General features: G+C 31.5%; 1 protein-coding gene across 1 annotated transcript; it reads right to left on the reverse strand.

Moving 5' to 3' along the window:
* Positions 1-1902: 1902 nt before the first annotated feature.
* On the reverse strand, positions 1903-5909 carry LOC105785981 (protein ROOT HAIR SPECIFIC 17). The gene is made up of 10 exons (XM_012612192.2): positions 5638-5909; positions 5420-5476; positions 5241-5331; positions 5012-5088; positions 4579-4667; positions 4300-4483; positions 3682-3863; positions 3434-3536; positions 3012-3343; positions 1903-2941 (listed from the first exon to the last, which is right to left on the reverse strand). The coding sequence occupies exons 1-10, from the start codon at positions 5899-5901 to the stop codon at positions 2536-2538; spliced, it is 1785 nt and encodes a 594-aa protein (XP_012467646.1). The 5' UTR covers positions 5902-5909; the 3' UTR covers positions 1903-2535.
* Positions 5910-11256: the final 5347 nt, after the last annotated feature.

The following is an 11256-nucleotide window of genomic DNA, read 5'->3' on the forward strand; positions in this document are numbered from 1 at the left end:
GAGTAAAAGGAGCGGATGTTCTTTTATTACTTACCGGAAAATAGGTACGTTTATGTTTGGCAAGTTCACAAACATTACAATGGAATTTTTCAACAGTTATCCCTTTGAACAATGAAGGAAACATAATTTTAAGGACTCTAAATGACGAATGACCAAGGCAGAGGTGATGGAGCCAAATTTGGTCTTTATTGGTTTTAACAGATTTGGATATGAAAGATAATGGTGAGGAATTCAGAGCACTAACTTTTCCACTGGATTCTTCAAGATAGTATAGGCCATTTACTTCCTTAGCATGTCCAATCATCCTCATCGTATTCTGTTCCTGAAAAAAAATCGATTGAGATAAAAAACCACACTACAGTTAAAGTCTTTGGTAATTTTTTGGACGGAGAGAAGATTGGTAAATAGTTTTGGAACGTGAAGGACATTTTTAAGAGTAAGAGTCTTGTTTATAACAATATCACCCTGACCAGCCACTATGATCACAGAACCATAGGCTACAGTTATCTTTCTATTACTAGGACAATGTTTATATGAAACAAACTTTTGTGAGGAGTGGGTCATGTGGTCTATAGCTCCTGAGTCAATGACCTAAGACCTGTTGGTGACTGTATCCAAGACTTTAGAATCTTGAGAAGAGGATATACCTGAAAAAGCCAAACTACAAGTACCTGTTGAAGAAAATTTTTTCAATGATCCCAGCAAATTCTTCAACTTCTCAATTTCATCTTTATTAAATGCAACAGGTGATTCTTGAGAATTCTTTTCTCCATCCACCTATCTTGCTATATGTGCTCGCCCTTATTCCTTTGGTTGTCCACCGGTTTCTGAAATTTTTTTAATTGTCTGTGGCTTCCCATGGAGCTTCCAGCATTTTACTTTAGTGTGACGAGATTTTTTTACAGTAGATACACCATAGAGATTCCCTTTTAATAGGCCTTATAAGTTCTGTCTGCCTACTATCTTCGCTAGTTGGCTGCTCCAAGCCAAATCTCCTCTCATGTACAGCTTTTGTAGCTAAGGCGGAACTATCCACTTGACTATTCTCAATCATAACTCCTATTCTTCCTTTTTCAGCACGAACAATCGCGATTGTCTCATTTAGTGACGGTAGCTCCTCTTTTCCAAGTTTTTGGACTCTTACTGCATCAAACTCAACATTTAGTCCAGTAAGAAAATCATAAATTCGATCCTTTTCAACGAACCTTTTCAAGAGTGCTGCATCTGCACTGCACTTCATCTGAATGCACTGGTAATGATCTATCTCTTGCCATAAGCTTTGCAACAGATTGGAATACTCCGTGATTGACCGACTTCCTTGCTTGGTAGCTAAAATCTTAGTCTTGATTTCATAGATTTGAGCAGCATCTCGAACTTTAGAATAAGTTTGCTTCACAGCCTCCCATATATCTTTGGATGTGTTAAGAAACATGCATGTATCACTGATTTCTGGCATCATAGAATTCCATAACCAAGACATTACCATAGAGTCTTGTTCATCCCAAGCATCAAACTTAGGATCTCCGTCTTTAGGTCCCGTTCCGAGTAAGTGACTCAGCTTTCCTCTTCCCTTCAAGAACGTGCGAACCAAATTGAGACCACTTTGTAATTCTTCCCATTTAACTCAGAGGCTACTTGGATGTTCTGCAACTCACTTGTTGGATGAAGTTGTTCATAGAGACTTCTGAAATATCCCCATTGGTATTGGTTTGGACAATTTCAGCCATATTTCTTTTGAACAAAATATATAGGCTTGAGGGTTGAGCGGGAGTAAAAAAAATGCCAAACAAAAGAAAAAGTTCCCAGAAATCGGGCTAATCTGATACCATGTTAGAAATAGGCTTTTTCTATTATATTTTCTCATAAGGAATTACACTAATATTTATATACATAGTGAGCCTAACTTAGGAAACTCTATACTAGGAAACAGACTAATTCTAGGGATGTTGTCCCTTAAAATAGCCTTAAAGTTAGGAATAACAATTAATAAAATATTTACATAATCCTATTTGATACACTCAAGATTCCTTATTAGGAAACGTAATTTGACAAATACATACATTAAATCTATATTATTCGTTTATACTTTTTACATGAGATCCTTATATTATACACGCCATGAAGATAAAAACAATTTGTAAATTAATGAAAATCTATAATAAAAAAAAAAAAAAAAGAATTATTTCATTTTTCTTTTGCTGTACTTCAACCTCTGTCTCTTTAAGTAAAAATATTTGAGACTAGAGCAAGACAAGTATTTTTCATTTTTTTCTTTTTCTTTTAAATTATTCTTTAAGTAACAGGGAAAAGAATACCCTAACCACTAATCATCAACACATCATTTCCTTACGGAAAAAAAGATGGAACAACAGAAGAATAATTATGAGAAAGAGGAAATTATGTGTCGACTGGATGCCCCGGCCTCCTCTTTTCTTTTTATGTACACAGTGCTCTTTGCCGTATGTGTCAAGATTAGAGTATGATCCTAAAAGAACCCAAAAAATTAGAGGAAAAAACAACCTGTTGCCCTTCATTTTAGTCTGAAAAGAACCCTTCCACTTCAGTATGTTCTTGTTTGGTTATCACATCAGGCAACTCCTTATCTAAGTAAAAAATGTCGGTCCAATCTGGATCCTCCTCAAGGGGCTGTGGTTGTTGTTGTTGTTCATCACTCACTTCTGCACCCTCCTTCCTCTCTTTACTATTTTCATCGTCTTCTTGAGGAGTTTTAAGTCCGTTTGCCTGACATATGCAGCTATCTGGGTTTTCATGAAACTCACCCTTGCCAGGTTTCACTTCTTTTGGTTCCCCCATGAACCCAATCTGATATGTTCGAACCTTAGAGGCAAACTCGTCCCATGTCATGTTATTTCGGTCCAAGAACAGTTTATACAGTTTCTTGGCGTTTGGTCGGATTGTTGGTTTGTGCCCAAAGTATCTCCTGCAACGTACAAATATGCTTTTAGCAAAACCGGATGCAAACATCACTAAAATGCAAAAGAGTTGCATACCTTCGACCAGCTAAAATCCGAGCCATGTTTCCATTATTGTTTGTGACAAAAACATCACTTTCATCACAAACAATGTAATCCAGTGCTGCCATGCGACCCGAAAATGATGAAAATGGTGCCAATTCCTCCTTGGTGGCTATAGTCTCTTTTGAATGGAAATTAGGGAAGAGTGCTTTTAGTGGTGCCAGTGTCTCTTCCCCTCTATATACTTCACCTGACGCCACATAAATGTGAACATCACTGCCAAAGCCCAATGCTCTTAGCATTAGACCAACTTCCTCTGGTGTCAGCGGGCATCTTCCATGCCTTCTCACCTTTTCAGGGTTGCTCACCTGCAGTTCATTCCAAAGCAAACATGTTTTAATGCTTCATAAGCTCTCTTTGGACTAAAGACGTGTATTCAACAATTGGCATGGTCTTACATGTAAAGTTTTCCATCTCTTCCGGATTGCACCCAGTTCCTCCCTTTCTTTTTCTCCGCCACCATAATAACATCCAGAAAATGCAAGCATATCAGGTTCAAACCTATGGCAAATGATATATCAACCTGCATTAATAAAGTCCTTCGTTTTTTACAGTAAAGATATTAAGACAAATTGGTTTTAACATCCAAGAAATAAAAATGACTGCAATATCTAAAGACAATATGATTTAGAGAAGTGCCCTTTACCTCAAGTGCAAGGCAATAAACTGCTTAGCTTTCATCCTCATCCTTTCAACCAAGATTTTTCCCAGTTCAAGAATTGAATCTGTGAATCTTAGAGCTTGGTAGTTCACCCTACATCTGAGCTTTTGTAAATCTGTCTCCAACCTATTTGAAAGTCTATAATCAAACTTGGTAAGCTCAACAGCCTGCAACAGGAAAAATATTTCAGTGAAAAGAACTCATTTTCTGTAAAACATACTTCTGTCAAGCTCAAGAAAACAATCAAGAGATGGATGAGCACAATAAGATTAAAATATGAAACGATGGATTAAGAATCATCTTTCTTGGTGAATGAGATGATGTTTCACATCAACATGTGACATTAGTAATTCAGTATTACAATTATTATGATACAGATTTTTGTTTTTGCTCTGCTTTTAGCCAAAATATAGGATATGAAATGTGTGGGGGTATTTTAGAACTATTACTTACATGTTTTTTATTTAGAACAGGTAGAACACGAGTCTGATAGCATTTTGAATTGCATTTTTCTTTTTCTTTTTCTTTTTCTTTTTATTGCTCTGCTTTTAGCCAAAATATAGGGCATGAAATGTGTGGAGGTAATTTAGAGCTACTACTTACATGTTTTTTATTTAGAACAGGTAGAACACGAATCTGATAGCATTTTGAATTGCATTTCCTTGGAACACGCATGCTACGAGGAATCCAAGCTTTACCTTCATTTCGTGGTAACTCCTTGATGATTTCAACATCTCGAGAGAGAGATGAAATGAACCAGTCAACATTGAATATTTCAGCAAACCCACTGCATCAAATACCCCCATCACACATAAATGTAAAGAACATAAAAGTATAAACAATCCCCTGCATTTTGCATTAAACATGAATATAACACTAGACCTGGTATCTTTCCAGTAAGAATGCTGATCCAGCTTGGGTATGACCAGAGTTGCATTCAAAATATATGCTACAACAACAGCGTCTATTATCTGTTTCCATAAAAGTCACAATATTATCAGGACCAAATATATTAATTTATCGCTTTTCACTGTATGCTTTATGACTGTTAACCAGATTTGAGGTGAGCGTCCTATATGATTACATATATGTTCAATACATGTATGTTTAATTTTTTGAAGTTTTTGCATGTATCACGAGGATTCTAATCTCATTCTCATGTACGAATGTGTGATTATTTTACGGAAATAAAATAAGTCCAGGAAACATAGATAACCATTAGCACCCAAAAAATCTAACGCTAGCTCTGAATGCAAATAAACAAAAGCAGCAGCGCAGAAGCTGCTCTGTAAAATGTCTGTTTCAGAAAACTTACCCCTGTTCTCTGTTGATTTAACCCTCCACTGGTAGCGATCATCAAGTATCGGTTGGGATGTGTTTTCATATCAGCAGCTGAAACATAGACAGCATAGCTAACCATCAAATTTGCAGCGTAGGTATATCAAATTTGAAGCCAATTCTATATAGGGAAGATTCCGTTTCAAAACCAAAAAATATATCTCATTAAACAAGAAAATAAGGATTCAAAATTTGGAATACTTTACATTGAAAGCTCTTAGAGGCATTGCTGCATCCATAGTAGAACTTTGATTGGCTCGAACTCCATAAATCACGACCTAAAGTTCCTCCACTTGCCTTAACATCAGATAAAAAAAAAATCAAAACTGGTTTTAAGATCCAAACGAGTCATCAAACTCAACAAGAATTGCCACAAAGCTCGTACCGGAACTTGAAGCACCATATCAAAATTAGACTCCACAACCTCTGTTTTCTTCACCGCCTAAGCAAAATAACAAACACAAATAAAAGACAAAACGAATCAAAGTCGGAGAATATTATGTATTCTTTTTCAAATTTCGAGAAAACCAAACACATGAAAAACAACAGTAACGAAAAGAAAGCCAGAAAACGAGAGGAGGTATAATGAATTATGTGACGTACGGAGGGGTGGTGAGAAAGGAAGTGGTCAGTGGCGGTAGGAGGAGGAGTGAAGACGGAGAAGGCAAAGAGTAAGAGAAGTAAACAACCGGAGACGGCAGAGATGAGGGAGAAGAGACGGTGGCGTTTACGCCATAGAATGACGTTAAGTCCGATGAACAACTCATTGGAGGCTTGAAGAAGGATGTTGTTATTGTTACGTTCCCTCTTCTTTTTCTTCATTTCCACGGAAAAAATAAGCTGTTTCAGATTCTTCAGCATCAGCATCTGACTTAGCAAACTGTTTCATGTAACTTTTGTATACACCAACTTTCCTTTATATAAAAACTTTTTTACTGGATATCACCGAAAAACAAAATACTCTATTTCTACGGACAGTCCCTGTATTTTGTATTTTTAGTCAATTTAATCCCGATTTTAAAAAATCATGTCATTATTTCATGAAATTATCCTAAAAGGTTGACTTTGTTGAGGACTAAAAATAATTAAATTATAATAAAGAGTTAAATCTGAAGAGGAAAAGCATACTACAAATAGGTTTTATAAATTTTATAAAAAGAAATCCAAATAAGATGTTTCAGACAAATAATAATAATAATTTTAAGATATATTATCGAGTAAAAAGATTTAAAAGCTGTTTTGTTTATGTTAAATGATTACGTGCAATAAATGTTAACAAAATTATCTATATTTTCATTTTAAATATTTGAATTTTTGATAAAATATATCTTCATATTTAAAATCATTTGTATATAAATATTCGAATTAATGATAAATGCGTATATTTTGTATTCAAAACAATCGAATATGGATAATTGTTTAATTTTGAATATTTATTTTCATTAAAAAATTCAACATTTTAAGTAAATGGTGATTTTATTATCCAAAGAAGCAGATTTTAAATAAACTCGAATATAAATATTATAAGTAACTGTATATATTAATTTAAATGATTTAGACTTCATTATCTCCTTTTATGTTTTCCTTTGAATCAATGCTGTCAAGATTAAATTGGTCCAATCTTCTACCATTTCAAATCAATAAAAATTAGAAATATTAGTCCCTAAATTTGGATTCGGTCAAATAATTTAGTCTCTTTTTTAATACCATTAAGAGGTGATGATGTAACATTAGAGAGAGTGTCATATAATTTTTTTTAAAAAATTAAAACTATAGAAAATATAGAAATTTATAAAAAAATTACATAGAAGTTTATAAAATTTATAAAATTTCTGTCAAAGTATTTTTAAAAATACTGAAAATGCACATTCCCAATAAATCTAAAAATATGGACATCCAAGTTTATCTAAATTTGAATATATTAAATTTGTTCAAGTTCATGTGGTTATTTATAATAATTTTATTTTATAATTTCAAAATAAATTCTCGATTTCTAGATTTTTTTTTAAAAAATTTGATGGGGAGAGTCTAAATGTGCATTTGTCCAGATTCATTTAAAATAATGCATTTTTATATTTTAATTTCAAAAGAATTATTTAAAATATCAATTTTAATACTTTTCTATAATTTTAAAATATTTTTATCATTTTCTAAATATAAGTTTTTGAAATCTTGAAATCTTCATATTTTCTTATAAACTCTTTTTCTTTTTGTAAATTTCAATAAATTTTATATTTTTCCTTTTATAGTTTTAAAACAAAATTTTAAAAATCTGAGTGCCACACCTTCACCTCTTTCTTTCTTCTTCTTCTTCGTTTTTTTTTTTTTACAAATAAAATTTTTCAACATCTTGAATAGACCTTGGAAGCTTCTAAAACTCAATTGTTTTTAAAACAACCTTAAAGAATGAACTTCTTTCATCTATTTTCTTTTAAAGGACTGGGTAGAATTTTCTCAAGTCTTTTTCTTACCTTTCTTCAACTCTAGAGTTAGGAATCTTTGCAACCATGTTTTTATTGTTTTTATTGCGCTATCTAACCTTTCCCTTCTTTTAGTGTTGGAGAATTTAAAAGGTAATCATAATTCCTTCATCTGTGTCGCTTCGTCTTGTTAGATTATTAGCCTTTTAAAGTCATAGTATTTCATTGCCTCTTTGAAGTATCAACTCACCAATTTTACTTTGATTAGTAATTTACTCCAAATTTTTTAGAAGGCCAAATCATTATAAGAATTGTTCTTCTTGTGAGAGCTAGTGAGGTTTTTTTGGTTTCTTTTCTTCCAACACCTTGTGCAAATATGCAGTATGTTTTCAAGTAATAATGTGAAAAATTTGAGTCAACTTTTGGCTCTTGAGGAGCAGTTGCTAGACTCTAGTTGTTGATATTGCGGTGAAAAAGACCATATAGGGTATTGTTGTCTAAACAAGGCATATCACCCAGAGAGATTGTTTGTGTGAGTTTTAGTCCAATTTATATTATTATTCTAGATATGATGAGTTGCATGTTTTATCATCTATAGAAGAGATTCATGGAAATTGTGTAGATAGTTGCCCAATAGAATTAGACGCACCATTAAAAATTGTGAGAGGGATTTGGGTAGTGTGATTGCCTCACGTAAAAAGGCTGAATGTAAAGAGGTGAGAGAGATAAAAGCTAAATTTAAAGCCACATTTAATGAGAGAAGACACATAGGAAGTAAAATTCAAGAGTTGTGCTCAAACAGAAAAAGAAAAGAATGAAAAGAAGCAAATAAGCCATAACAAAGAGAGTAGAGGTTGATGCTTTCACTTCACTAACCATAACTTGAATTTGTTTAGCAATGTTTCTTTGTTTTAGGTTTTTAAACATCCAATAGGAAGAGTACGATCATACTATTCCACGCATAATGCTCGAATTCGAGGATGAATCTTTTTTTGAAGAGAAAGGAAATGATACAAACTCAGGCGATGTAAACTCATTTGAGCTCAAGATTGATATATACACGAATGGGGTGAAAACTATTAAATTAAACTCACCATAGTTGATGTTTTTCACATTTGTACATTAGCTAAATTGTGACACATTTTTAGATGGGATCTAGGCATTTTGGGTTGAGTTATCTACTTATGGATTGAAGGTTGTCTCCTACCTTCGCAACGCACTTTGAAACATGACAATTCAAGTTCAAGAACTCAAGTTATAATTGTTTTATTGAAAAATGTGCAAACAAAATCTAATTAGAGGAGTTACAAGGATTTTAAGTTAAAAGGCTTTGGAAGTCTCTTTAGCCACCCATTGGTATTCTCTATGCCTAGATTTTAGAGCTTTATGTTACTTAGAAATTTATTTAAGAGATTAAATATTTATTTATTCGTTTTATTAGAGTTCCGGTTATATAATACTTGTAAAACCAAATATTTAATAGTATTTTTTGTTATTTATTTATTTATTAAATAGAGTTAGACTATGGATCAATTAATTAGTGTGGAATTTTAAATTTATATTCCATTTAAACTTTATCATGTAAGTGTCTACATAAAAGAGGCTTGGTCAGTCATACTTGAACTTTTCTTTTTTACTTTGTGCAAAACAAGTTTGTTTTTGTTTTTGTTTTTTTTTTTTTTAAAGAGTTGAATGATTCTTCTCTTGATGGTAATTTCCTTTGTTTGTTTGTTGACACATAAGAAGCCACTGGTGGTTAAGCCTTAATCAAGACAAGCCCTAAGTTTAGATCCTTGTTTGCCTAGTTCTGCATTGTTGTTGGCTATGGTTCTTGCATTGATTCATATGATTTTTTGTTGTTTTACATTTTATTTCTCTGAGTACAACTGTTTTCTGTTGTAAAACTAATAGGTCAACTCCATTTACAGTAACAATTTTTTTATTATTTTAAAACGGTTAAAAACAGGAAGTCAAAAGCAGAAGTAGAAGCAACACTCAACTAAAGCGCGTGCACAAATTTAACTTTTAACGGCGGAGTTTGTCTTCAAAGTTCAACTTGGTATATGAATTAAATAAAAATATATAGCCCAATAAATATTTGACACGTATACTCTATTAAAATATACGTAAATAATTAATTAATAAAAAAATTATTTATCAAATTAAATATTAAAGTTAAATTTAAATACTTAATTGGAACAAAAATAATTTTAAGTATAAAATTAAAAGAAATCAAATACTAAATTAAATATTAAAATTAAAATTATATACTAAATTAAACATTAAGGGTCTATTTGTTTGCCAGTAAAATGTTTTCCGTAAAATGATTTCGGAAAATGTTTTACTTTTCGTAAAATAATTTATTGGAAATTATTTTCGGTGTTTGGATGAATCATGTAAAATATTTTTCATTGTTTATGATTTCAAAATATTTTTCGAAAATTGTTTTACCTATATTAATATATATTAATAAATTTATATATTTGAAATTGTTTTTACATATATTACAATGATTTATTTATAATAATACTCAATTTCCATTATCCACATATAGAAAATCTCTATGCTTGTATTGTGGAAACCTTTCAAACCAGTTAACCAGAAATATATATGCATCTTCAGATGTAAATTGAGCAAGGGAACATATGAACCAAGTCCTCAAAAACTTAGGCAAAACTAACTACATCTATGTGACTCGATGCGAATATGCATTAACAAATGCACCAAAGATCCGAATCGCCAAAATATCCGAATTTAGCAAGTCAAAAAATTGTAAAAAGTAAAGTAGCTAGTCAATTCGTATATCAGAATCTGTCATCCCCAAAAACAAAATGGATTCAAAAAAAGGATTCAATATCCTATCAACAAAAGTAAAGCGGATTCAAATATTACTCAGAGTCCAAAATTTAATACCAACAACTTGAATAACACAAGCCATTTTACAACTTCATTACAACTTCAAAATTTCGCAGAAATGTATAAATGGCATGACTGCATCAAGAATGTAATGACCCAAAATTCACAAGCACCGAAAAAGTACATTATCGGGCCTCCGTCTTAGTAAATTGAGTTCGAAAATAATTATTAGAAATATTTATTAGACTAGTTGTGTGTTTAATTAGGTATTAATTGGGTGAATTTAGTTTAATTAAGAGAAATTAAGAAAAAAGGACTAAATTGATCTAGGGGTAAAAGTTGAATTATAGATTAATAAAAAATAAAAAGGATTAAAATGGCAATTAAGCCATTAATAAGAAATGGGACGGTAAAAGTGATAAAAATCTTAGATTTTATATTATATTATATTATATTATATTATATTGTATTATATTATATAAGTAAAAATAAAAATAAAGTAAAATAAAATATAAAAAAAAGATGACAAATGTATGGTAAATATTGAAGACATGTGTAATATTAATAATTACATGGGTACACTTGTAATAAAAATAAATATGTGCTTAATTAATAAGTAAAAGATTTTTTAATATATTATTATTGATATTATTAGTTAAAATAAAAGATATAAAGTAAAAGAAAGAAAGAAACAAAGAAGAAAAGAAACAGAATAGCTAGAAAAGAAGCAGGGAAAGAGACGAAAACAGGGGAAGATAAGGGGAAAGAAAAATAAAAGGGAAAACTAAGGATTTAAAGCTTCAAGTTAATTGGTAAGCTAAATTTAGCCCTTTCCTCTTCATTTTGATATTTTAAAAGCTTTAAAACAAAATTTTGTTGAAGTTAAGTGGAGATTTCATAGGTTTTTGAACATGATTCATTTTGAACAAGTTGTTAAATTGAGGGT

The sequence above is a fragment of the Gossypium raimondii genome, chromosome 1 (assembly GCF_025698545.1).
Source record: "Gossypium raimondii isolate GPD5lz chromosome 1, ASM2569854v1, whole genome shotgun sequence".
In the NCBI taxonomy this organism is placed as follows: Eukaryota; Viridiplantae; Streptophyta; class Magnoliopsida; order Malvales; family Malvaceae; genus Gossypium; species Gossypium raimondii.

Coding starts and splice junctions, on each gene's coding strand:
- LOC105785981 (XM_012612192.2), bottom strand. CDS start 5,901: ATGCTGATGCTGAAGAATCTGAAACAGCTTATTTTTTCCGTGGAAATG. Junction 5,089..5,240: donor TGCCTCTAAGAGCTTTCAAT/GTAAAGTATTCC, acceptor TCTATGTTTCAG/CTGCTGATATGAAAACACAT. Junction 4,484..4,578: donor TCTTACTGGAAAGATACCAG/GTCTAGTGTTAT, acceptor TATTTGATGCAG/TGGGTTTGCTGAAATATTCA.